The 25284-nt window shown below is 41.9% G+C and overlaps 1 protein-coding gene across 3 annotated transcripts in view; it reads left to right on the forward strand.

Annotated features, from left to right (window-relative positions):
• Positions 1–3169: 3169 nt before the first annotated feature.
• The window catches only part of MPZL1 (myelin protein zero-like 1), a 53291-nt gene continuing 31176 nt past the window's right edge, over positions 3170–25284 (forward strand). For all 3 annotated transcript variants that reach the window (XM_012729116.1, XM_012729117.1, XM_004688449.2), the window contains exon 1: positions 3170–3390. In XM_012729116.1, coding sequence (XP_012584570.1) covers positions 3300–3390 — 91 coding nt within the window. In that variant the 5' untranslated portion in view covers positions 3170–3299. The remainder of the gene's footprint in view (positions 3391–25284) is intronic.

Here is a 25284-nt window from a genome sequence, read left to right on the forward strand (position 1 = left end):
GGAAATCGAACTCATGCGGAAGCGGCCTCAGATTCTCAATGCTGTGCTTTAACCCGCTGCGCCACCAGGGAGGGCCCGTGTGTTATGTTTTTACTTCAAAAACTTAAATAGAAGGAATACCCAGGACACAATCCTAAGGCAGGAATGTTCCAGAAAGAGTGAGTAGGAGAGTAGACTAAGAAGAAGGGACAAGAATGAGAGTAATAAAAAGATGAGCATCAAAAAATGTGTCAGGCACTGTTTTAGGCCCTATGGCAGTTCTATTGTGTCCCTCTTCTTATATGGGAGACAGACAAGTAGTGACTAGACAGCAAGAAAGTGTTGCTACAATAGCAGTGACTCATACTGAGTATTTACTATGTGCCAGGCACTTTGTCATCTGGTAACTTACTGTCTTCTTCACATTCTCAGAGGCTCTGAGAGGCCCTTAGAGAGGGATCCTCCTACAAAATCTAAAGATGCTTTGATAAAACTCTGTATGCGTGTAGAGCGGTACCAAGGCAAGAATGATCTGCCGCACAGGGCAGTGTAGGGTGATCTTAGAAACTGCAAGAGAACGTTCTAGAGAAATTCACCCTTGAGTTGCACATTTACAGATGAAAAGATAAACAGTTGTTGTCTGTTAAGGAACAGAGAAAGGAGTGAAGGGGCATAGTGTATTAAAACTGAAGGCAAGTATGGAAGGCCCAGTTGTTGTAGCCAGTAAAGGTACAAAAGAAGAACCCCCAAAAGCAGACAGTAGGGATATGTCTGTCAGTTGAGGCATCTGGATTTCATACTATAGGCAATTAGGAGTCAGGAAAAGATTTTTTAAAGGGAATACATGAGAAATTAATTCTGTCAGCTTTGAGGTGGTTGTGGAAGCTATGGAAATACCTAGATTTTTACAAGGTGTATGGAGGGGGGAAGAATAGCGGAAGCCAACCCTCTGTTTTCCCTGCTTTCTGGAGTTACACACAGACTAGGGGTGGCAGCAGAAGATTCTAAGGGATGGGTTGGGGAAGGTGGCTGGGGCTTAGAGCCAGGGAAGAAAGGAGGGCTGGCCAGCTTTCTCTGCAGCAGCCAAGACTGGATATCACCCAGGAGTGCCTGGGAAGAAGGCCTATAAAGCAACTAGCACTCAAACAGACGTGCCCTCTGACCCTCCCTAGCAAATAATGTCTCAAAATTCATTTTCCTCCATATCTCATATTTGAAGAGAAGGATATTCTATTGACTTGTGATTGACTGTCTGAAACTATTTACTGTGGAAATATTTTGCCACCACGATAGGCTCAGGTTTCACCCTGGCCCTTCTGTTGCTTTCCTGGGCTCTACCTGAGACATCTAACTGCCTTCCATTTAATCGTCAGCGCATTAAGCCCAACACCCGGCTCTTCAGCCCTCCTCACAGACCAAGTTCTCTACCTGGTTTTTGTCTTGATTTTCAGGTAGCATAATTCTCCAGTCACTAAAGATAGCAATTCACCTCTGTCTTTTGGATTCTTTTCTCTTAATTCGACTTTCCATCCAGTTTCAGCACTTGATCCTGTCGTTCTTTTTTTTTTTGAAAGTTTTCTCCAGTCCTTGCCTTCTCGCTACTGCCAACACTTTATTCTGTGTTCAGGCTGGCCTTGTCTGCTGCAGTGACCACAGCATTGAAACACATGCCTGACTTTGTCATTCCCCTTTCATCGTTCCCAAATATCCAAAATATGACCCCACCTTACTTTCTCTTTTTTTTTCTCTCACTCCCCTGAAGTTCCAAACCACACAGGATTCATCCACTAGACCTTGTACCTACTCTTCATGCTTCTTGTTCCTGAGTTTGCTTTCCCTATTCTGTATGGGGAATTTTCAGCCATCCATTAAAATCCCTCTCAGGCACTGCATCTTCTGTACCTTTCTCTGACACTCTTAGGCATGTAGTCTCAGAAGAGAGGGGTATTATGCATGTGGAGATAAACGGGCCTGGGAGGAGGTGACACTACCTAAGTTTTTGAGGACCTCTGTGCTTGTTGGTGTTGAGTTTGTCCTTCCTTGGCATGTAAAAAATTTTAGTTCAGAACTTGTTTGTCTGTACTGGTAGACTACTGCTTCCTGCAAATGTTCTACTTCTAAAGGACATAGCATTTGCTCAATGCACTTGCATTATGTGATAGTCCAGGCACTTCATAAGGAACTTGCTCAGAGAAATAAGGCAAAGCACCTATGTGGGTCATGTTAAGATTGACTTTACACAAAACCATTAAAAATGGGGGGAGGGAAACCTCTCTTCCCCCAGACCCCCATTCTTGTCTTTAATACCTAAGACTTGCTTCCCTCCCTCCTGTCTCAACTAGTACCTGGATCTTTCCTTTCTTCACCCTCACCTTTCCAGTCTATCCTTTTTGAAGGCTGCCATTCTCATAAGGACCCGTCCAAACACTTTTCGGTACTTATTGGGCAACCAGTAGCTAGCACACACAGTTCTGGGCCAAGGTAACCAATTTGAGCAGGGTGAGTCAAGGCACTTCAGAGGGAGGGTGAGGAACTTGCCCCATCCTTAATTTTATTGACAAATGCAAGGCATTTTATTTGCAAAAGTTAAACTAACAGAAAACACACTCATGTGTGTTCCAGGTGATAGGATGGCCACTTCTTTTTAATTTAGATTTCTCGGTTTGCAACACAGGAATTAAGGTAGAGGAGGAAAAAAAAAAAAGGCAGGAGTTTGGGACGGGGCAAAGTGGGAGAGGGATGTGTTCTATCTCTCTCTCTTTTAAAATTACTATTATTTTAGGTGAAGCTCTGAGAACCGAGAAAAACAGAAAAGGGTGGCATGGGCAAAGACATGTGGCTGGGAGACACAATGGCGAGACCGTAAGACTGGACCTTAGAGACGCAGAGGAGACACTGGCAGGCAGTCGGATCGTCTGGGACAGGCTGACCGGCGCGCAGCCACGCAGGCAGGCCGGGACTGGGCTTGGCGGCGACCGCAGTGGACGGCTCCGGACCGGGCCCGAGCCCTGGAATAGGCGCCTGGGTGGGACCGGAAGGCGGGGCCCCGCCAGACCAGAGATGGACAATTCCTCAACCAATCGGGTCCTTCCTGAGATGCGCAGCAGCCAATGAACAGACGACTGGGTCCGGGGCGGGGTCGGGGCCAGAGCCAGGGCAGGCGGGCTGACAGCCCCGGGGCCGGGAGCGGGGAGTGCGGCTCTGAGGTGCCACCGGGTGCGGCGGCGGCTGCTCTGAGTCTCCTGCCCGGAGCCGAGCCCACCGCGGCGGGGACCGGGATTCAGAGGCGCGCGGCAGCGGCTACAGCGGGAGGGAGGACGATGGCAGCGCCTGGTCGGGCCGGAGCAGTGATTGCAGCCGCAGACCGCAGACGCTGGCTGTGGTCGGTGCTGGCGGCTGCGCTCGGGCTCTGTGAGTGCTGCCGGGACCGGTCCGAACCGGGCGGGCGGCGGGGGCTCCCAGGGTTGCACACGCCCCTCGTGGCGATCCGGGCCCTGCGCGGTGGGCACCGAGGTGGGCAGGGGGCGCGGCCTGCGCGCTCCCGAGCGCGGGGCATCGAGCCGGCGGGAGCAGGGGCGCCGCGACGGGCTGGGGAGGCGCGGAGCCTCTTTCTTCTCCTCGCTGAATCCCCGCGGGTGGAGGAGGAGGGGAGAGCTCCCTACCTTGCTCCTTCTTGTGGGGCCGTCAGGGGAGAGGGCCCCGCGCGCGGCTGCCTTGAGCGCGCGCGGAGTCTCCTGCCTTCCCTGCCTGGTGACTGGGGCGCCCAGGTCCATCGAGGATTCCAGCCCAAGAACCCGGGGTTCTGGCGTTCTCCACCTTTGCGAGGTGGCGGAAGGTTGCAGGCTTTTCATTTGCAGGCCCTTTGTTGGTTGGTTTCCGTGCTTTAGCGAATGTTTTGCTTTACCTTGTAAGTTTTATTTTGAATGCTCTGCTATACGTTTTTATAAGCTTCCGTCATGGAAGACTCCTGGAGTCTCATTTGTCTCATCTCTGTAGGCTGCCCCAGGACGAAATGTACATTACTTTTGGGTTAGGATGCAAAGGGCTGGCAATACCCCTGACATGACCTGGCTTAAAAGAATGCAGTCGCATCCATAATACTTCCAGACGTGGGTCACTAGAGTGACAAGACACTGAACATAAAAAAACACACTTTCAAAAAAAAACAACAACAACAACAACACACACACACTTTCCTTAAAAAAAAAGTAAAGCTTTTTTTTTTGTTTGCCAAATTTCATGGTTCGAACTGAAGTTAAACCTCAGGCTCGATATATGGAACTGGATGGGTTATTTTGTGGACATCTGAAGTGGTGTGTGCTGTAAGACGTTTTGTGTTGTTCAAAGCAGGGTTGTGTTGTCTCAGGATGTGGTTAAGTAATGGTTCTAGAGGGCCAACTGCTGAGATACGTCTTCATTTCTTTTGTTTTGCAAGATGTCAGTGCACCAGCCTCTGAAAAGTTTACTCAGTGATTTCTTTCTTTAAAAGATCCTTAATGTAATCTTTGGCCATTTTAAATATAAGTTAACCAGTGATTCCAGGGGCTTATCAGGTATAAAGGTAAAAGTACCCCTTCCCCAGATTGACAAGGGAAGTATACTTTGGATATATAAAATGAGTCCATTCTGTATGTCTTCTGAAAAATAAAAGTTACATGTTTTTTGCTGAGGGTGGTAGTAATATTTAACTGGCCATGTAAGAAATAATCTAAAATGAAAGTTTATCAGAAATCTGATGTGGTTCAGGCAGAATTATTATGCAGGAGAGATTAAATATCATGGAGGACATAGCAACAGGATAATCTTAAACTCAGGGTATTAAAAGTGCCACAACTGAAAGACTAAGTATGAATAGGTTGAAATCTGAAAGAAGCCACAGAATTATAGCCACATCCCCTCTGTGGACATTGCTAGTTTCTCAGTAAGAAACCTTTCAAGATTGCTGGCTTAAAGTTAGCAGTTGGTGTTTTTAGTCCATTGTAGAAATTTTTAAAGTTTCTATATAGATGCTGTATATAGAAGTTTATCTTTTATAGAGAACTTTGCATTTGACCCAGACATAGTAATCCCACTAACATCTGTTAAGAACCTTTTAAGATTAAGCACCAAAGTATTCCAGGAAGGGCAGGTCCCTTCCTTGTATAATATGAAGTTTGTTGGGAGAAAAGTGGGATAAGTCACATAAGTCTTTGGAAAAGGTGTGCTGAGGGAACTGAAAGGGGTCATCATCTCAGACGGAAGGTCTGGCTGCTGGAACACACACAGAATTGTGAGCTGACCTTTTGATGGTTCAGTGCCGTGGTGGTTGGAGTGGAAAAGAGAAGGCGGGAGGCAAGTCAGGAGAACCAGCCTGAGGATTGTAGTTACCACTGGGGAGGTTGGATTTCCTCCTAAGGACTGTGAGAAACCCATGAGGGACCTCGCTGCTCTTGGGGATATGGAACATGGGTTAGAGTGAAGATGAGAAGCCAGAGAAGCCAGAGTGTTGTTATAGTACTCCAGGGGAAAGTACTGAAGATCGACATTAGAGCACTGGGCTATCTAAAGAACTCATGTTCATGAGTTTACTAGAAAGCCAATTTGATAGGACTTAGAAACAAATTTGATATGGATTGGACAGAAGAGGTATCTAGTATGATCCTAAGGTTTTGGGGCTTGAGAAACAGCATTTTTGTTTTTTTGAAAGTGGGGCTTTTCGACAAATATGGGAAAACAGAATAAGAGTGTTGGAAGAATAAGATGATGAGATTGCTTTGGATATGTTGAGTTTAAGATGTCGCTGAGGCATCCAAGTAGAGGTGTGCTAAGGGTAGTTGGGAAGATGGTTCTGGATATGAGGAGAAAGTTCTTGGTGGAAATACAGATTTAGGAAGCTTATTGTGGATCGATGTGTCAGGTAATGTGGGTGAGGTCACCAGGGAAGAATGGAATGAAGGAAATAGCAGAGGGCCACGGACAGAGCCCTGGGGTGTATGGTAACTGAGAAGGATGCTCTGAGTAAGAGAAGAACTGAGAGTTTGGTGTTTGGAAACCCAGAAAGAAGTGGTTAACTGAGAAGATTGGTGTCAAGTGAGAGATTCAGCACAATGAGAATTCTCTGGATTTGGCAGCGGAAATGTCTTGGGAAACCCTAGGGAGGCATGAGCACACTGCACATGAAGAATAAATCTCAGTAACTTGCTCCACCCATTTCAGTAAATGGTACCATCAACTGTCTAATTGCTCAACCCAGAAACCTAGAATCCACCCTTAATTCCTCACATCGCCTCTGATCAGTTTTTCCATCCCCCAAATGCATCTGGAACACAACCACTCGAGAGGGTCACTATAGCCAGTCAAAGTCACTGTCATTTCTTGCCTGAGTCACTGTCGTTACCTCTCATGCTGTTTCCTCCTTACCCCCACCTGTCTTATTTTAATCCATTCTGTATACAACTGCAAGAATGAGTTCTTTGAAAATACAAGTTGGATCATGTCACTTTAAAATCCTTCATGACTTGAAACAAAATTCCAGCTTGTCTCCGATTTACAATGCTCTGTGTCATCTGGTTTCTGACTACCTTTGTAACTCCACATATACTCACTGTATTCAGATTATACTGCCCTATTTCCCACCTCAGGTCCTTTACACCTTCTATGCTTGGAATGCTCCTGCCCAGAGTGTTCTCTTCATCAGGGAAATCAGGGACACCTTAGCATAAGTGTGACTTCCCCAGAGAGACTGTCTTCAATCATCCTATGTGGAAGGGTCCTCTGTTATCATCTCCTATTTTGGACTATTTGGGTTTTCTTCTCTTTCCACCTACCCACCCCCACTAGAATCCAGAACAGAGATAGCATCTATGTTGTTATCTTGTTTATAGACGTATCTTTAGTGCTTGGCTTAATGGATATGATAGATTCTGATAAATGCTTGTTCAGTGGCAATGAGGCATAGAAATAGCTAGCATTTGTTAGTAGTTTATAATATGTAGTTAGTATTTAACCTGGTACATAGTAGCTCTCCAATAAATGTTTGCTGAAAGAAGGAATATTTTTTCCAAGTCTGAGTTCATGTATTATCTGATTATTTTCACTCTGAGGTTATTTGTTCAGAAATGTATGGAATGAATTAACATTCTATGACTACTTTAAACACCATAGTTTTAGAGTTACTAGTTGTTACATATATTATTTTACTATATTTATTATAGTACCTAAGTGTTTTATCATAGAATTTTTTCTGTGTTTTGATACTTACTGACTAAATTTAGACGAGACAGAAAGACCCCCAGATTTCACTACCTCTCTCAGTCTTTGACTGTTTTCTAGTTGGGAAAATAAAGCCAAACTTTTGCCTTTTTTTTTTTTTTTAAGATTTATTTATTTATGCATACAGAACTGGGGTACAGGCCAGAGTTGTAGGGGTGGTGAGAGACTTCACCAGAGGCAGTTTGGGGAGCAGAACAGGTCGACTGACAAGTACAATGCTGAGGGGAGCAGCGGGCGGGTTAGGGGATTGAACTCATGCTGAAATGGCTTTAGCTTCTTAGTGCTGTGCTTTAACCTGCTGCGACACCAGGGAGGGCCAAACTTTTGCCTTTAAAAAAAGTTCCGTTCTACCACACATTTTTACACTAACTCCAGGATACTCACCAGACTCAAATGTTGCTGAAAGAAGAAATAAAGACAACTATTACTCGAAAGGATCTATGTGAAAATCCATAAATGCAAATTTCTGTTTTCACAGTCTTTATTCATTTCTCAACTAAAAGAATACTGATTTGGTGCCAGAGGAGCTTAGGATACCACAAGGAGCTTGACTCTGCTAAGGTGTTAGGCAGGAGACACATATTCAAGTAAATAATGAATACTAAAGATTTAATTTCTACAGTCACCACTTTTAACAAAATAAGGATTCACCACTTATGACCTTTTGCAGCAAATAAAAAGAATAGACTTACTTACATTACAAAAGATATTTTTTAAATTTACAAAGGAAGTTTGTTGGGTGTCACTTGAAATTGATCTTTCTGTTTTTAAAATGTAATTTAACTGAGAAAAACTTGGTATGTATACTTTTTCAGAAATACTGCTGCTTCCCTCTGTGTAGTAAATGCTGGCTACCTGCTATTTCTCACATTCCTTTCTACCCCCACAGAGACTGATTTAGTTCAACCACAATCACAGCTCTCCTGGACAATTAAACATTTCTGGGTAAAGCCTACAGCTGTTTTAAAGTTGTCTTTTATCTGAGAGTTTGAATTCTCCGTGTAGGCTGTGCATCTCACCCTCACCTAAACTTTGGAAAGATTTTAATCTTGTTCTTTACCCCCAGTGGTGTCATTTTAAAAGCGAGATTGAAATGGTTTGCTTGGGCAAAGAGTGCGTTGTGGATTTGCTTGTTCTTTACCCCCAAGGAGAGGGAATTTAATTTTTAGAACCAGAAGCTTCTCTTGAGGTCTCAAGTGTCATTGGTTCTGAATCTTAGTCCCTATGGCTGGGGAGATATAGCATTGTTTTATATCTTGAGTGATTTCTTTCTACCTTTTCTGGCCTTATTTTGTGAAACACTTGACATAACAGTGTCCTGGAGTCCCCATTAAAGTCCTGGAATTTGGGCTGCCTTAAGAAGGCAGAGATAAGCTGGTTTGGTAAACTTTCATTGTGCCTCCACTGAGAGATTGTAATTGTCTCCTGAGAACTTTGTCTTTTCCCCCTTATTCCCCTTTATTTATTCATTGTCTTTTGGAATGCATGTGGCTGCTATAATTTTTTATTCACTTATAATTTTCCCTCGGTGTCATTGGGCCTTTATCCAAGAACAGAAAGATGATTTCATTGATAAATTATCCTTCCGTACCTTATTTCCCCTTAGCAAGCCCAGAATTTCTTTGCTTTGTGAGTCCTTTCTGGGCTCTTGTCTGGGCCTGTAGATTGACTGTATTTCTAGCAGTTGCCACACATCTCGCCCAGTTCTTAGGTTTAACAATTTGGGGTTAGAAATGCTATATTTTTGCTGAGTCTAAGGTCTTTATTACTGTAGATAAAGATGACCCCATAGAGTGAAATTCATGATTAGAGCTTTGCTATTCTCATTCTGTAACCAACGGAAAAAACAGCAAGCAAATGGATTTGCTGTGAACATTTTCTATACTGGGATCCCAATATTTTGCCTTAGGATCTAGGGAGCTTAAACCATTTTAAAATCTTCATATCAAAATTAAGACATGTCTTCTTTCCTCTCCAAGCATGAGGGAGCACATGTGGAGTGAGTGATCTTCTGGATAACACTTGAGAAGATGAAGTGTTTTAAGGTCCTATATTGTGGACTTGACTTCAGTGAGAACTCTGTCACCTTGTGTTAGGCACTGTCCTCTAGTTATTCTCCAGGTTAATTGTCATATACTTTCCTTCAAAGTGTGCTGCTAGGAAATAAGGCAAAAGACTCACCTTCCTAAGAACAAAATGTGTTAAAATACAAATATTGCAGATCTTGTAACCAAGGGCTAAGAGAAAGAGAGTGAATGAATTAGGGAGTTAGGGAAAAATTGCAAACTTATTCTCTCTCTACCCCCTGCTCTCCCCTAGCCACCAGCCACCCTCAGTCAGAGATAAATCCAGTTCTTTAGCCCTTAAATTTTGGACGTAAAAATGGGACATAAAAGTAGGACCGTGCCAAGCTTGTGCTACATAACTGATATGTAGTATCTCATCTACTCCTTGCAACTCTGTGCGCTAATTATTACCTTTATTAATTTTACTAATTATTACCTTTATTAATTTTACTGACGAGATCACTAAGAAAGAATAAGACAGATCGTGTAACTTGTCCAAGGTCACGTAGCTAACATATGGGAGATTTCGAACTCAAACTCCAAAGCATATGTTGGCAGCTACTCTGTTATATTACAGAATTTCTTTCAAAGCCTCTAATCATTTTTTGGGAGGCTTCCAGGATGTCATAAATGTTTACAGAGAGTTCTTTTAGCTGTCCCAGGGCATCCACCAGTTTTCTCCTTGCAGTGATGTTTGTGCCAAGAACCCGAGGCCTCGGTGCTGCTGACCGCACTCTGGAGGGCGGGGCTGCCATCTTGAAGCCATCCTTACTAGCAGGGCGGAATCGCGCCACCCCATGCTCCTTGAGGGTGTTTGGATGGTGGTATATTCTCACTCTTATACCACTTCCTCTTTCAGGGACGCAGCTTGGATCCATTTAACTGAGTGTCTGACACCATCTTGGGCCCAGAGTTATTCCTTGCGGCCCACAGGAGGCATGCGTGTGGACAGAGCCCCTGAGTGTTGCCCTCCCCGCTTGGTCTGAGTTCTTCCCTAGAGGCTGTGCACATCCATCTGCAGTTAGGCTCCAGGCAGGCTTGTTCCCCAGGATGTCCAAACAGGCTCAGGACTCCTCACCGGGTCCTTCCCTGGCTCCTCCGCCCTGCTGGCAGAGGCTCCTCTGTTCTGCTGCCTGACAGGAGTGCCAGCCCTTGCTTCTTCACTAGTGAGGATTTGGGAGTCTTGATCACTTTCAGCTGTTAGGAATTTAATTCTGTGTTGTTTATTTATTTTATTTTTTTCAAAGAGGGCACATATAGAAGAATCCCAGTGAGGTTTGCTGAATTTTGTGTACCAGGGAAGTTAAAATGTATGAGCAGAGGTGATGCTGACTTGTAGTTAGTTTCTATCATGTAGATTTCAGAACAGACAATGGGAAGGAGGCCATGTCTCATTGTACTTTCAAATGATAGGTCTATAATGCCCACTCTGCAATTCCAAAATTCCCCAAAGCTCTGAAAATGGAGTTTCCCCCTAAGTTTGATATAAACTTTTTGACTGCAGAATTCAACCTGAACTAACCAGAGATTATTTCCAGTTGTGAGTCGCTTGGTGTGACTCGTCACATGCTTCATTACAGAAATACTAATGTATTTGTTTATGGATTGCTCTATACCCTTCTTGGTTATATGGATAACATATATGACCTTCATTTTCTAAAATCTAAAAATTGTGCACTTTCAAAGTTTTCAGGTCTTAAGAGTTCTCAATTAGAGACTGTGGGTCAATACATTATTTTATCTGTGTAGATTTTTTCTACTTTGGAGATATTAAGACCCGCAAAAGACATTTTCATTCTTTAACTATTTTAATCCATAAGCTAATAGCTGGCTACTTAAAATCCCTCATTCAAATTTGTTATATGCTTGTCTGGACTCATCTTCCCCCTTTATTCAAAGGGCTCTGGGCGCTGGGTCTGTAAATTGGCTTATGCTGTTTGAGGAACCATCGCTTTCTGTTTTTATGATTCAAGTTATACTCTCATTCATAACTTTGAGCTTTTCTGCTTCAAATCATGTATATGATTGTCTCTTCAAAGGCAAGAACTTTGCCTTACTTGTCTTTGGGTCTCCAGTACTAAGCATAATACCTGGAATGTACTGTTTAGTAGTAGTAGGTGAACATTGAACTGAATCTCATGCAGGAACTATAAACATTAGAACAGAGAGTGAGTGAAAATAAAGAGACATAGCTTCTTACAACCTGGGGTCTCAGCTTTACAGTCCAGACACTAGCTTTGACACTGATATGTCTCAGGGGAGAAGCTGTCTACCCAAGCTGTCAAGGGTATGACATCCAGTCAGAATACAATGTCAGCTAATTAACTTACAGTGAAACAGTATAAATGCTGGGCAGTTAGAGTGCTCAAGTAGACTGGACTGTTCATGCATCTTTCTCCCTCAGCAAAGACAGAATATCTTCACAAGACTGTCCTGGGAATATGGCATCAGCTCAGTGGATATTCATTCGACCAGTGACTGCAGGTGGAATATAGTTGGAATATAATGAACAGCTGTATTGGCTCAGTGACTCTTTTCAATAGAATCTTATAATCTTATAACTGACTATTACACTTTAGGCATTAGGATACAATCCAGAAATGCTAACTGAATTTTAGAGTTTTCCTCAACTTTGAGTTTCCTGAACGAAGTCTCTCATTTAGAGTAGGTCAATTCTTCAGATGACCAATATCATCCTTTGACACTTGACACATTTTGTTTCAAAACTGATTGAACTGCCTTTCTTGAACTCATCCAATCAATACCAGATTTTAAGTTACTTAGTATCCTAATGTTGAATGGAATTATGAGAGTGTGCAAAAATGAACACAAGTGCAGCAAACATGTTTATCTCTGTTAATGTATTTTATATTCTCTCTACTCTTTGCAGCTGAAAGTATGTTATTTTTTCCCTGTAAAAAAAATTTTTTTTGTTCTGTTTCAGCTTCCCTACTGGAGTATACATCTCTATTAAATCCAGAAAAGTGCCTTGGGCCTTTTTCAGTAGGTGTTCACTGAATGCACTTGTCAGTGGTAGGTAGTGCTGCCTGAAAATGTGTAAAGTTGGTTAGTTGAAAGCTTAAAATAAAGGTGTTTTCTTTTAAGTTTTAAAATGAAGATTAAAACTTTCTAAAATTCTTTTACACACACACACACACATATATACACACACACATACATACATACATACATACATATATATAAAGACTCTAAAATTCTAAGGTATAATGTACCATATACAAATATGGAACTTGAGCTCTGAATTCTCAGTAGGCACCTCCTTTGTCTAAGCAGTACCATGGCACCCTGAGAAGCCCCAGGGAGCCCATGGCAGCTGTATGCCTGGGGAATGCAGCAGAGAATTTGTTTTGTAGCTCTCAGAGAGAAACTGGATTCCACCTTTCACCCCTCATGTCCCTGTTGACAGAGTCACTGTGGGAAGTCCCTGCCACTGGCCCTCTCTTGAGGAGTTGTTTCTGGCCCTCTTTCAGCCTCTTGTCTTTTTTGAACCTCATCATCACTAGAAAATACACCAATTTAAACATCTCATCCCACTCCTCAAATATCACCTCCTTGCAGTCTTCCCACTGTGTTCTCCGGAACTCTTTGAGACCTCAGATCCCTCCCTGCTCTGGCTTCTGGTGTTCCCTCTCTCCTTCTCCAATCTGGAGTCCCTGGTCCACAACTGTAGTCACTTCCTTGCAAACACTCCTCCCTCCTGGTTACCACTGCCTTCTTTGTAGCAACCTCAACCTGGGAAAAGGCCACCCTCTCTTTTCATGTCCTCAAGGATCTGTTGCATTATTTATTGCCACTCTTGGGATCGTGCTTATTACAATACAAACATGCTCTAAAATTGCTCATCTTTACAAACCTCCCCTTGGTCTTATAGTTTTTCTTAGTTACATTTCTAGACTCCAGCTCTCAGCAAAATTTCTCAAGAATTATCAGCACTCCTCTCTGTACCTGCCTCTGTCTTCCCACCTTTTCTTAGTCCAGCCTTCTCGCAGCTGCCTTCTTATTCCTCAGGATCACCAGTGGATGCTAGGGTACCCAAACCTACTGACTCTTTTCTGTAGGTCTCCTGTGCCCCCTCCACCACTTCTCTTCCAGGTTTTCCCTGGAACCTCTTTTCCTGGTTTTCTTCCATTCTCACAGTCTGCTCCCTTTCCAGTCACTTTTGCAGGCTCTTCTCTCCATCTTGATCTGACCACTACAGCTTGGTGCTACTCCAGATTTAAGCCCAATCCTCATTTTGATATCATTGTCAAGGAGAAATGAAATTTCTCCTGGCTTTAAGTGCCACCTATATGCTGGTAACTTTTGGAATTAGAGATGCAGTTCTTCCGACCTTTCTAAGCTTCAGACCTGCATCTCTAGTTGTCTGCTTAACTTCGTTTGGACATCTAGACATCTAGAACTTAACATTTCCAAGAATGTGGGTTGATTTCTGTTTCTTCCACCCAGTGAAAGCACTGACTCTATTATCACCTTCATGCAGGTACTCAAGCCAGAAACGCAGGAGTTATTCTTGGGACATTCTTTTTCATTATCTCCATATTCAGTTATCAGCAAGAAGTTCTGTTTGTCATCCATTTCTTTCTTGCCTTCTTCCCATCAGTATGGGTCACGACTGCCTTGCATAGAAATATTGTCGTCACTTCTTAATGAGTTTCCCTGTCTCTGCTTGTATTTCCTCACTCCATTTCCTACATAGCAGCAAGAACTATTTTTAATCAGATCATGTCATCTTAAGAGTATTTGAAACTTCAGTCTTACCAAATTATCCACAATACTAAAAACTTGAAATATAAGTGTAATATAAGGCATATTGTTTAATTATAATATTATGGGCAGATAGAGTTAACTTTCACAAGAAAATGTACTTTCCAACTTTTAAGACTAGCATATATGGATGCCCCAAAGGAATTTCTGTAAGTAGCCCCTAGTCTATCATCAGTCTAGTGTCTTCACCACTGGAACAATAGCTTCATTTGGAGTGGAAACCAAAACTCTGGATATATGAGTTTTAAGGTAGTGGTGGTAGTAAGCCCAAGTCAAAGTGTATATGTTTCATATTATTTAGAATTGTAAATTGACAGTTATACCTTTTTCAACTTATTTAACTGATCTATCTACTGATAAGTTTTATCACTCAAAATTAGACATTCTGTAGAACATTTAGCATAATTTTTTTTTCTGGCTCTCAGAGCCAGCTTCATAGACATGCCACCAGTGTAGTCATACAGTGTTTCACTCTCAAAAGGACCGACAGCCCACTTAGGGTTTAATACTCTGGTAGCCATCTTGAAATTCTTGATAGCTTGATCACTGAATGTGAGCTTTTTATGTGAAGGCACAGGGGTTAGAGCCTTGGCTCACATGGGATCTTGCTTCCCGCCACCTCCCTGCCTCCCGGAGATGGATTTTCTGCCTACTTACACCAGTTCCTAGTGCCCTAGGCCCCAGCCAACCTCTACTGCCTCTTGGACCCTGTGAACACTGCCCTTCAACTTGGGAGGGTGAGTCAGGCGTGTGTCTTGAGAGTGTCTGGGTGAGTGACATGGTGGCTGACCACCTCCCTCCCCTACACTGGTAGCACCAAGGCAGGATGGGCAGGTAACTTGCCAGGGGCCTTCCCTGCATACCCATCCCTGACTAGTGTTCTGTAAAATATGTAGCAGATATATGTGTTGGGTGACTAGTAGCAAGTCCCTGAGAAATTTTTAAACTGAAATCATATTGCCTATGCTCTATATTGTAGGTTGATGGTGTGATCAATCATTTATCCTTTATTCTGGTGCAATCTCAGAAGAAAGTGTTGCTGCTGTTTTCAAGGGGGGGGGGTTCTTCCCACGGGTCAGTCCCACATGTGGGTGGGATGGTCGCTGATCTAGGTGAGAGCTTGGATTTGTTTTTTATATGGACTGTCAACCTGCACTATCCTTTGATCTGTCAAGAATGTGGATATGCCTTTGATAATCAGCACAGACCACACTGAGAAAAGAATATAACCGGAAGCATTTCTCCAAACAACTTTTATCAGGAGCCCAGTTAAAGGAAGTGATATTTGTAAGGGATTGTTTCAGTGATATGTAGTCTGTTTACTTATCGAGCTATTCCATGTTTTATCCTTGGTTTGACTTTGTACTTGGACCAAGTGTTTGGCTCCTTTGAATCCCACTGTTGTGTCACATTGTCAGCTTTTTAATAAAGGGGGTGTCAGGAGAGCCTGCATTATAAAACATACTGTTGCATTACTATGGGTTGTTTTCAGAGATTTGATCTCTACATTACTCAGTGTAATGTAGGTATATGGGGATTCTACATAAGGTGTATGGGAATTCTCTCCTGGAGGCCAGGAAAGGCCTGCTTTAACCAGTGGATCGCCTGCACATCTGTGTCCCGTTTCCCTACCCCAAATTTTGGTCTTTTATCTTAATTTATATTTCCTGATTTCATATTTGTGTTTATATGCATTTATACTAGGACTTCTTCATTTAATAAGGTAGAGAATAAGTAAATTGTTTTCAGTGATCAACTCATCTTGTTTTTTACCATAGCGCTTGGCCCCTATCTCTGGACACTACACGAGCAATTGTTGCACGTTGCTTTAGAACACATCTCATTTTCAAGAACAGTACATGTCTTTGTGGTGGGCTTTTCTATACTCTACTTCTGTCCCTACATACCCTGTTCCCAAAGGTGGTCAGTGTTCCAGCATTGTTGAGTTCAGCCAAGGAGGGAGACGCTAATTCAAAGTGCTGGGTCAGAATAGTAGCAGTCTGCAGGGACAGTCTGTGCCCTAAGTCCATTTGGAGAGAGAACGAGTATAGATGAACTGAATGGCCCCAATATTTTTGCACTCCTTACTTATGCAATAATTGTTCAGAAAAGAGAGACGCTGTTGTCCATTTCTATGGCTGCTTTCATAGTCCAGGACATTGCATTGCATAAATATTCGTACATGTTCCTGCAGCTGCTTATTTATTTATCAGGCATACCTTGGAGTTGATCAGTCAGGCATTCTTCTGAGTTCTTGATAAAAATACAGCCATTTTGTTCTTGTGACAAACTCAGGAGGTCGATGCTATTATTAGACTAGACTCACAGAAGCAGGAGCTCAGGCACAAAAGGGTATTTGCCTGAGGTTGCGCATTAGTCTTCGTTATCTCTGACTGCCAGAGTTGCAAGCCACACTGGTAGTTTTCAGGAAAAATTTGTGGTTATATTGGTAATAGTTTTTGATGCATAAAACAAATAGCATCCATTAGAAAGATTGTCTAAGTTAAGTCCCAGGATTCTATTAGAACTCACACACAGACAGGTGGTTTGCCCACTCCTTCCTCTGAAATGAATTCACAGGAGGCCTTAATAAAAGTCATTATCATGGGCCTTTTCCAGCAGTAACTGAACATCTTTTGTCTATTTGTCTCATTAAATTTATTTCCTTTAAATTGGGAGTGGAATCATAATGGAATACTATTTGCAACCATCAACTCAAGAATTAAAAAAAAAAATCAAGAATAAATCAACATTGTGAAATAGTGCCGTCTTTTGAGATCTGCTCATGGCATGCAGGCTTCTCACTCCTCAGCTCACAATTCTAAGCCCATTCAGGCTCATGGTAGGACAACAGGGTTTATTAACAAACAGGAGATTTGGGAAATGAAAGTTTCTAAGACCACAGGTGGCCAGCTAGTGTCCACTAGTCCAAATGCAATGCTGTTCATGCGTGATTGTGTTGTTCCCCTAAAGGAAGCCTGGAACTGATGGCACCCCAGTAAGCAGTGGACCAGGACCCAGCTAATATGTGGCAACTGGGGTGTTCATGAGTGCTTCCGAGGGAGTACCCAGCAGCGTGTCTCCTGAAGTGTGTCTCCTCCTGGAGCTTCTTCCAAGCTGAGTCAAACCTCTCCATCTACTGAGGACTTCCCACGCAGCCTCCTTGTCAAGCTGAGTGTCCCTCGAAGCTTTGCTCCTTCATCAAATGCAACTTCTCTGCAGCTTCTGCTTATAGCCCACTTCAGGGTACCTACCTTCAAACATGACTGGTCAACTTCCAAACCAGCTAGTTCCCAGACTTCATCAGTGCCAGCCTGAACCTAATTGGTGCCAGTGGGAGCCTAGCCCTGTTTGATCTGTAAACCCCTATCCAGTCATAATCTAGCTGATGCTGCTCAGCTGAGGCCCTGGCACTTACAAAGAACCAAGAGTCTGAGGGTTTTTTGTTTTCTTTTTTCAGTCATTGTGCAGAGGCAGGATGGAACCCTTCCCGCCACCTTTGAAAATGTGGTTTGCACATAGGTATTGGTGGTACATCAGATGTACTGAAAGGGTACGAGGAGGTTTGCTACTCACATGATGAGATTTGCTGGGAAGTGCAAGGCAAGCTTCCCAAGCAGGTCCAAAAATGGCCCAGAAGAACCAGGAAAGCCTGCCTCTACTTTTTTTTGTGGTTAGATGTTACAGCTGCATGAGAATTCAGTCTGCTCTGCAGGTTAGGACTTGGTTTTAGCTTCACACCAGTTCCAAGGACTCTTATCAGCTGACCCTAGGGAAAGGGGAGTATCTGCAGTCAAGCATCAGAAATCCTTTGTTACAAATATGTGTTTAAGTGCTTATTACTGATTATAGTATGGGACAAAATGCTGTATATGTACTAATAAATACCATGTCACATTAATTTAATATCTCAAATAGAAGTTTCGGCAAACTCTAAGATCTGGGAAGCTTTTGGAACCTTGGATACAAGGGCACGTGCTTCTTATTTTTTCAAAACACTGAAGATATTTAATATCCCCAATTTATTAATGACTGATGCTTAGACATGGGCATTGCCTGGGTTACTATGAGCAAAGAAGCTTTACAATTATTTTTAAGTTTTATTTTCTTGGCATTCATGATTTCTTAGTTTTTTCACATTCAGAAACTCTTATTTTTTTAGTTTAGCAAATGGGACTGTTACTATGATCTCATGGGATTTGGGTTCTAGGTAAATACTGGGCAGTGGAACCAGGTGTGAGTAAAATCCTGATTCTTAGGTGCCAATGGCCTGGGAGAGATTAGGAAACAATTATGACAAGACATGTTTTAGGTAAGTGGGAGCTGGAAGACAACACCCTTTGCCTTTTAGATTTGTGGCTTACTATGTTGTTTTATTTTTTATTTTTTTAAAAGAATTTATTTATGCATATAGAAATGGGGTACAGGCCAGAAGTTCAGGGGCAGCAAGAGGATTCACCAGAGACTAAGTGGGGAGCAGAATGGGCAGATTGCCGAAGTACACTGCTGAGGGGAGCAGCCAGAGAGTCGGGAGAAGTCTGCAGTGCCATGTTGGTTACCTCGGGGGCAGAGATTGAACTCGCACTGAAGTGGCCAGGGCTTGGCTCAGCTTCACAGCGCAGCACTCCAACCCGCTGTGCCACCAGGGAGGGCCCAGCTTACTGGTTTTTTTTTTTTTAACACTTTTTGATATTTTGATCTCTCTGACATTGGGATAGCTATACTTTACAACTGCTGTTGAGTCAGAGCCAACATTTTATTTCCTGGTGGCACAAAAATGTTTCTTACCATTGATGGTGTCCTAGAACTGATAGACTATACTGATTTCTATAATTTTCTAAAATTCATTAAATTTCAGAAAAGTATCCACAATTAGATGAGAGTTAGGGGAGACCTCACAGGGGTGATTGTCATGCAGTGGCCTTCAGGTGTTGACCCAATTTGAGTGAGTGGGTTGGTGGATATGGCATTCCAGACAAGAAGGTAGCATGCATAGAACATGTGTTGTTAAGGAGTGTGCAGTTACAGGTCTGGAAATCTGATGTGACAAATATATAGGATCTGATTGAGGTGGTGAGAAGGATGAACTGGCTGGAATCTAACTGGAGCCAGTTTTGCAGGCCTTCGGGTGGCTGGTGGGGGAGTCCAGGTAGTGGGGGCCGTAAAACCATGCCCAAGCCTCCTGGCAAGGCAGTGAGCTCCTGTCTGCATTAGCAAGGGGGTGGGTGATGCTGACATAATAGCAGAGGAGTACAGATAACACACTCTATCAGATAAGGTCCATAGCACAGAAACTCTAAAACAGAAGGCGCTGGATTCCCTGTCTGAGGAGTCAGCTGGAGGGAAAACTTCATTCGAGGGAGTGCAGTCAGGGTTCAGTGACCTGTTTTGGAAACTTATTTCTGGCTAGCTCTATGACAAAGTTGGTGAAAAATGACTTATAGGAGAGCGTTTTTATCCAGGTGGGTAGAAATTTAGAAATAGAGCTTGTAGGAAAGAGCATTTCTGAGTTGTTTTTTGGCTTTTCCCCAAGGGTCATTTATTCTTAAATTAAGGGTCATGTATTATTCTTAATTTCCTCTAAAGTATAACATCTGGTAAAGGAAGATTTTATCATAGAATTTTTTTTTTAAATAGCTTTTTTAAACAACGAGTTGGGGAATTTGATCTATTATCAGAGAATTTCCAGTTTGCGTCTCCAAATAAAAAAGGCACAGAAAATTTATTCATCGGAGAGCCAATGAGAGAAGACCAAAGGGAAAAAGTTAATGGAGCCAGAATTATACAGTATAGCAAAGAGAAACCATACTCGTTCTGTTACCTTGGCTAATTTTAGTACTTAATACCTTCTGCTGTGTTTTGCACAGAGCTTTGTGTTATTAAACCAGTAGAACAAACTAACTTAGTAAAAGTATGTTTACTTTCATTTCACTTATAATTAAATTTTTGGTTTTTTTATAAGATTTATTTTATTTATTTATGCATACAAGAACTGTGGTGTAGGCCAGAGGCATGGAAGGTTGCTTTGAAGAATCAGAGACAGAGTGGGGAGTGGAACAGGCAGATCTACTAAAATACAGGGCTGAGGGGAGCAGCAGGAGAGACAGGCAAAGCCTGCTGTGCTATATGGATCATCTCCTTGGCAAGGGATCCAACTCCTGAAAGCTTTTAGTGCCGAAACTTAACCCCTTGCACCACCAGGGGAATAATATTATATTAATATAGTTCAAAAGTCAAAAATTTAAAAAAAAGACTCTTGGTGAAAAATTCTCCTATCTCCCATCCCATTGCTGAGGAAGTTAATGTTAGTTTCCTGTGTGTCTTTCCAAAGATATTTTATTGAAATATTAGCATGTCCATAAGTGATCGCATCCCCAGCACACCATTCAACTGCTTGCAGTTTTTAAAGTGACTTTACTGAGATAATTCATATACTATCACACTCTGTAAAATGTGGGATTGAACGTGTTTGATGTAGTTTATTATTTACTTCATAAACTTAACAGTAATCAGCTAGACTTGGAAGGGGATAAGGAAAACATGGAACCCATAGAACTGAGGGAGAACATAAAGATATTTCAAGCCATTGGAATGATGGGGTGTTCTGAGCTACAGAAAGAATGGTCTCGTGGTTAAGATATAACACAAGTCAGTTTTATTAGGTTAGCCCACAATCAGCAGTGGTGGTCTTCTTGCTGGCCTTGCCATTCTCGGACCCTGAGCCTCCATGACTTCCACAGTACCATGCCTTCCCCCTCTTGCCAAAGACCACATTCTGTCCAGCTAATCTCCCAGTCTTGGCAGAGGAGATGAAAAACTGGGAACCATTTGTATTGGATCCAGCACATCCACTGACAATATTCTGAGACCTGAACACTTCAGGATGAAATTCTTCTCAAATTTCCCACCATAGATGAATTTGCCACCAGCGCCATTATGGTGTGGGAAGTTACTGCCTTGGCATGTAAATACTGGAATAATTCGGTGAAAGCAGGAAACCTGCTAACCAAATCTTTTTCCCCCAGTGCTCAGAACATCAAAGTTGTCTGCTGTATTTGGAACTTAGTCTGCAAACAGCTAGAAGGAGACATGGCCCAAGTGCTTGCTGTCACTAGCCATGTCAAAGACGGGGTTCAACACCTTCGGTGGGAGGTCTGGCAGTGGGATGCCACTGCCGAATTGATCATTTTGTGTGCATCTTTACAGATCAATTTGGTCATCACTGCCATCTGTTTTAGAACACTTTCATTGCTCTCTAAGGAAATTCTTTTCTCATAGTGGTCACTCTCTTTCACTTTTGTCCTCAGGCCACCCTCTCCCCATTTTTCTGTGTGTATGGGTTTGCCTATTCTAGAAATTTCATATAAATGGTATTGCATAACATGTGACCTACATCTAGTTTCTTTCACTTAGCATGTTTTCTGGGTCATCCATGATGCTAGCATGCATCAATATTGCAGTTTTTATGACTGAATAATATTCCACTGTAAGATATGCCATTATTTGTGTAGTTATTCAATTCAAGTTTTTAACTTGATTGAATATATACTTAGGAGTAGGATTGCTAAATCATATGGTAACTCTGTGTTTAGCTTAACCATTTGAAGAACCACCAAGCTGTTTTCCAAAAGCCTGTACCATTTTATATTCCCACTAGCAATGAGAGAGTTCTGATTTTTCCACATTCTCATCCAATACTTATTATCTTTTTGATCATAGCCATCCTAGTGGGTATGAAGAGGTGTCTCATGGAAGGTTTATTTATCTTTTCATTTACTTAATGGTCATTTGTCTATATCTTCTTTGGAGAAATATCTCTTCAAGCCCTTTGCTTCTTTTTTAATTGGTTTACTTGTCTTTTTAAAAAAAGATTTGTTAATTTATTTATGCATACAAAACTGGGATACAGGCCAGAGGTGCAGGGGTGGTGAGAGGATTCACCAGAGACAAAATGGGGAGCAGAACAGGCAGATTAATGAAGTAAACTGCTGAGGGGAGCAGAGGGCTGGTCAGGAGACATCTGCCCGGCCATGTGGGTCAGCTCCCTAAATGGGGATCGAACTAGTGCAGTGACTTTGGAGAGCTTCATTAAGCAGTGTTTAACCCATTGCGCCACCAGGGAGAGCCCCCCATTCGCAGTCTTAAAGATTGTTTCATGTCAGTCCCAAAACACGTCCTGATTCTTTCTTATGAAATTATGATATTCTCTTGATGAATATTTATTTAAATATAATTTATTTAAACAGTTTTTCCCTTGATGGAAATTTATATAAACATTTAGGTTTGGAAATTATTTCAAAATACCTTGCATCTTGAAATTATCAGCCTCCTTAAAATGCCAGTTTCGACCACTTGATGGACTTTGTTGCTACAAGCATTTCTTGTCATCCAAGACAGCGTTTGAGTGAATTCCATTCTTTTGGGGAGAATGAACACTACGAGTTGTTTCAAGAGATTTCATCTACTACATTTTTACAGTAGGTCAGGAGGCAGAGATTATTCAGTTCTCTGACAATATCTAGAAAAATATTTTTGGAGAAATAAAGTATTCTAAAAAGGTATTTTAAACTATATTTGGTTACAGATGTCTTAATAGCATATGCCCTCCTTTTTTTACATTATTACTCCTCATATATTTATTTCCAAATAAATTACAATATAAACTTTGAACAGTGTAGCCAGTCACTCAGTAAACTGTAGAATATCCAGAGATTAGGAAATATATGGGTTTCTTGTTTTAATGAAGAGGAAATTAAGGGGAGATCTTGATACTTTACTAATCTACAGAGGCTTATCTGGCCGCTTGAAGGTAAACCAAAAAGGCCAATGGACAGCTAAGATTAATATGACAAAGTCCACTCCTTCAAGTTCTTGAACTTCACTCCTAACCCAGTTCTTCATTAAGAAACTATTTCCTCTTATTTCATACACTGATCAAATTAGCATGATGTCACAACAAAAACTTTGAAGTTGTTCCAAGCCTCTTTTCTATTCTTGGTGACTGTGGGTACCTTTTATCATTACTTACCTATTTTGGGTTAGAGAGTTTTATTTGTAAAATAAACGGGAATTTGATAAGTTTGCAAGCCTATAGTAAGAGTGTTAAATTAGGAGTGTAATAGGGACTGCTGGAGCAAGGTAAGTACCTTGTTGGAATGGAGCGGGTAGTAAGAAAATAAAGGCATTTATATAATCATGGCTGGGGATATCTAGAACAGGGTATGTCTGAGTGGGCCCAGAGCACATCACTAACTTATATAACGTTCCTGGTGCCCACACACATTCTGAGCTAGCAAAAAAGAAAAAAAAAAGTTACACAGAATGCTATTTCTTTCTCAATTTACTTCGATATAATTTCAGACTTACAGGAAAATTGCAAAAAAAAGTCATGAATACCCTCTACCTTTCACCCAGATTTCTCAGATGTTAAAATTTGACTGTATTTTCTCATTCTCCCTCTTGTGTATTTCTCAACAATATGTGAGTAGCAGAAATGCCAGTGCTTTATCCTTAAATAATGTATGTGATACCTTTATCCTTACATATTTTATTATGTATTTCCTGAAGACTAAGGGCATCATCTTCCATAACCCTGGTGTAATTATCAAAATCAGGAAGTCAGTATAGACTTTATTTTGCTCTTGCCAACTTCCCTATCTTGCCCTCTCTTTAGGGAAGAAGAAAATGTGGAATCTGGTTTTCCCCCATTATCATATCTCTTTAATCACTGTTAGTCTGCAGCCTTTTGGAGTCTCCCACCCCTCCCCCACCCTCTTAATTTCACATGGACACTTCTGAAGAGTACAGGTCAGTTTGTGTAGAGTGCACCTCCATCTGGTTTGTCTGACCGCTCAGGCTGTTTGACAGGAGCACCTTGCCGTGCAGAAGTGGTGTCTGCCCAGGTCATGATGGGAGACATGCCACTGGTTTGTTCCATGAAGTAGCCCTTAACTTCCATCCTCGGTTAAGTGGAGCTGACCACAGTTCTCCACTGGAAAGTAGCTGTTTCCCCCCTTTTGTTATTAATAACTGTCTCTTAGAGGACAACTTTGAAGTGGTGTGTCCTATTTTTCCTCAAGCTTTCAGTCACCAATTATCTTTGTAAGAAAACAGAAGAAAAATACATTTTCGCAAGATTTCCATAAAAAATGGAGGTAGTGGTAAAAAAAAATAACTTTAAGGAACATGTGACAGCACACCGACAGATGTTATCTTGTGGAATTCCTTATCAGTTATTATAAAGACATTAGATATATTTAAGACTTAATTTTTAAAAATATCCTTTAGTCGCTTTATAAACTTATAAAGGTAAAAGTAATTGGGTTTGTTAGTAGTTAATTGCCTTTGAAATATTTAGGAATGTTCACTTCCAAAGTGATTTATATTGTCCAGTGTTGGGACAGAATGAAATGAACAAAATATTTTGGAACAAAAAAATTTTTTTTAAAGATTTATTTATTTATTCATACAGAATTGGGGTACAGGCCAGAGTTGCAGGGGCAGTGAGAGGATTCACCTGAGACAGAGTGGGGGGCAGAACAGGCAGATCGACAAGTACACTGCTGAGGGGAGCAGTGGGTGGGTCAGGAGAGGTCTGCCACACCAGGTGGATCTCCTCCAGGGCAGGCGGGATCGAACTCATGCTGAATTGGCTTAAGCTTCTTAGTGCAGTGCTTTAACCTGCTGTGCCACCAGGGAGGACCCCAAAAAATATTTTTAAAAATGCAAAAATGCCTCTTCATGCTCACCTTTTCTCATTTCCTCACATTTTGGCCAGAAGGTCCACTTTGTCCGTATCTCCCTGCTTAAAAATAACAGTACCCACTCCTCACAGGATCTATATCCAACTTCTAGTCTACCTTTTCACCTTTGAATTTTTCTTCTACTCCAGCCAATTGGCCAGCATAATTCATTTATAAGCATCATCTCAAAATGTTCTCTCTCTGCAAAATGTCCTTCCTATCTCTCTGACTTGATTCTTCTTAGCATTCCAGATAACCGTCAGACATATTTCCAGGAAAACTTCACGACCTCTTCATTTTCCAGACTTAATTGTAATTTACATATTAGCTCTTTGCTACTTTGGGGAGATGCTTTAGAAGGAACTTTTTAAGGGAGGAGATAGTGGAAACAATAAATGAAAATACAGAGCAGATGACTGTTGTTCCTGTTCTTGAGATCTGTCTCCTTAGGCCCCCTCCCC

The sequence above is a fragment of the Condylura cristata genome, unplaced genomic scaffold (assembly GCF_000260355.1).
Source record: "Condylura cristata isolate star-nosed mole 26May11 unplaced genomic scaffold, ConCri1.0 scaffold00024, whole genome shotgun sequence".
In the NCBI taxonomy this organism is placed as follows: Eukaryota; Metazoa; Chordata; class Mammalia; order Eulipotyphla; family Talpidae; genus Condylura; species Condylura cristata.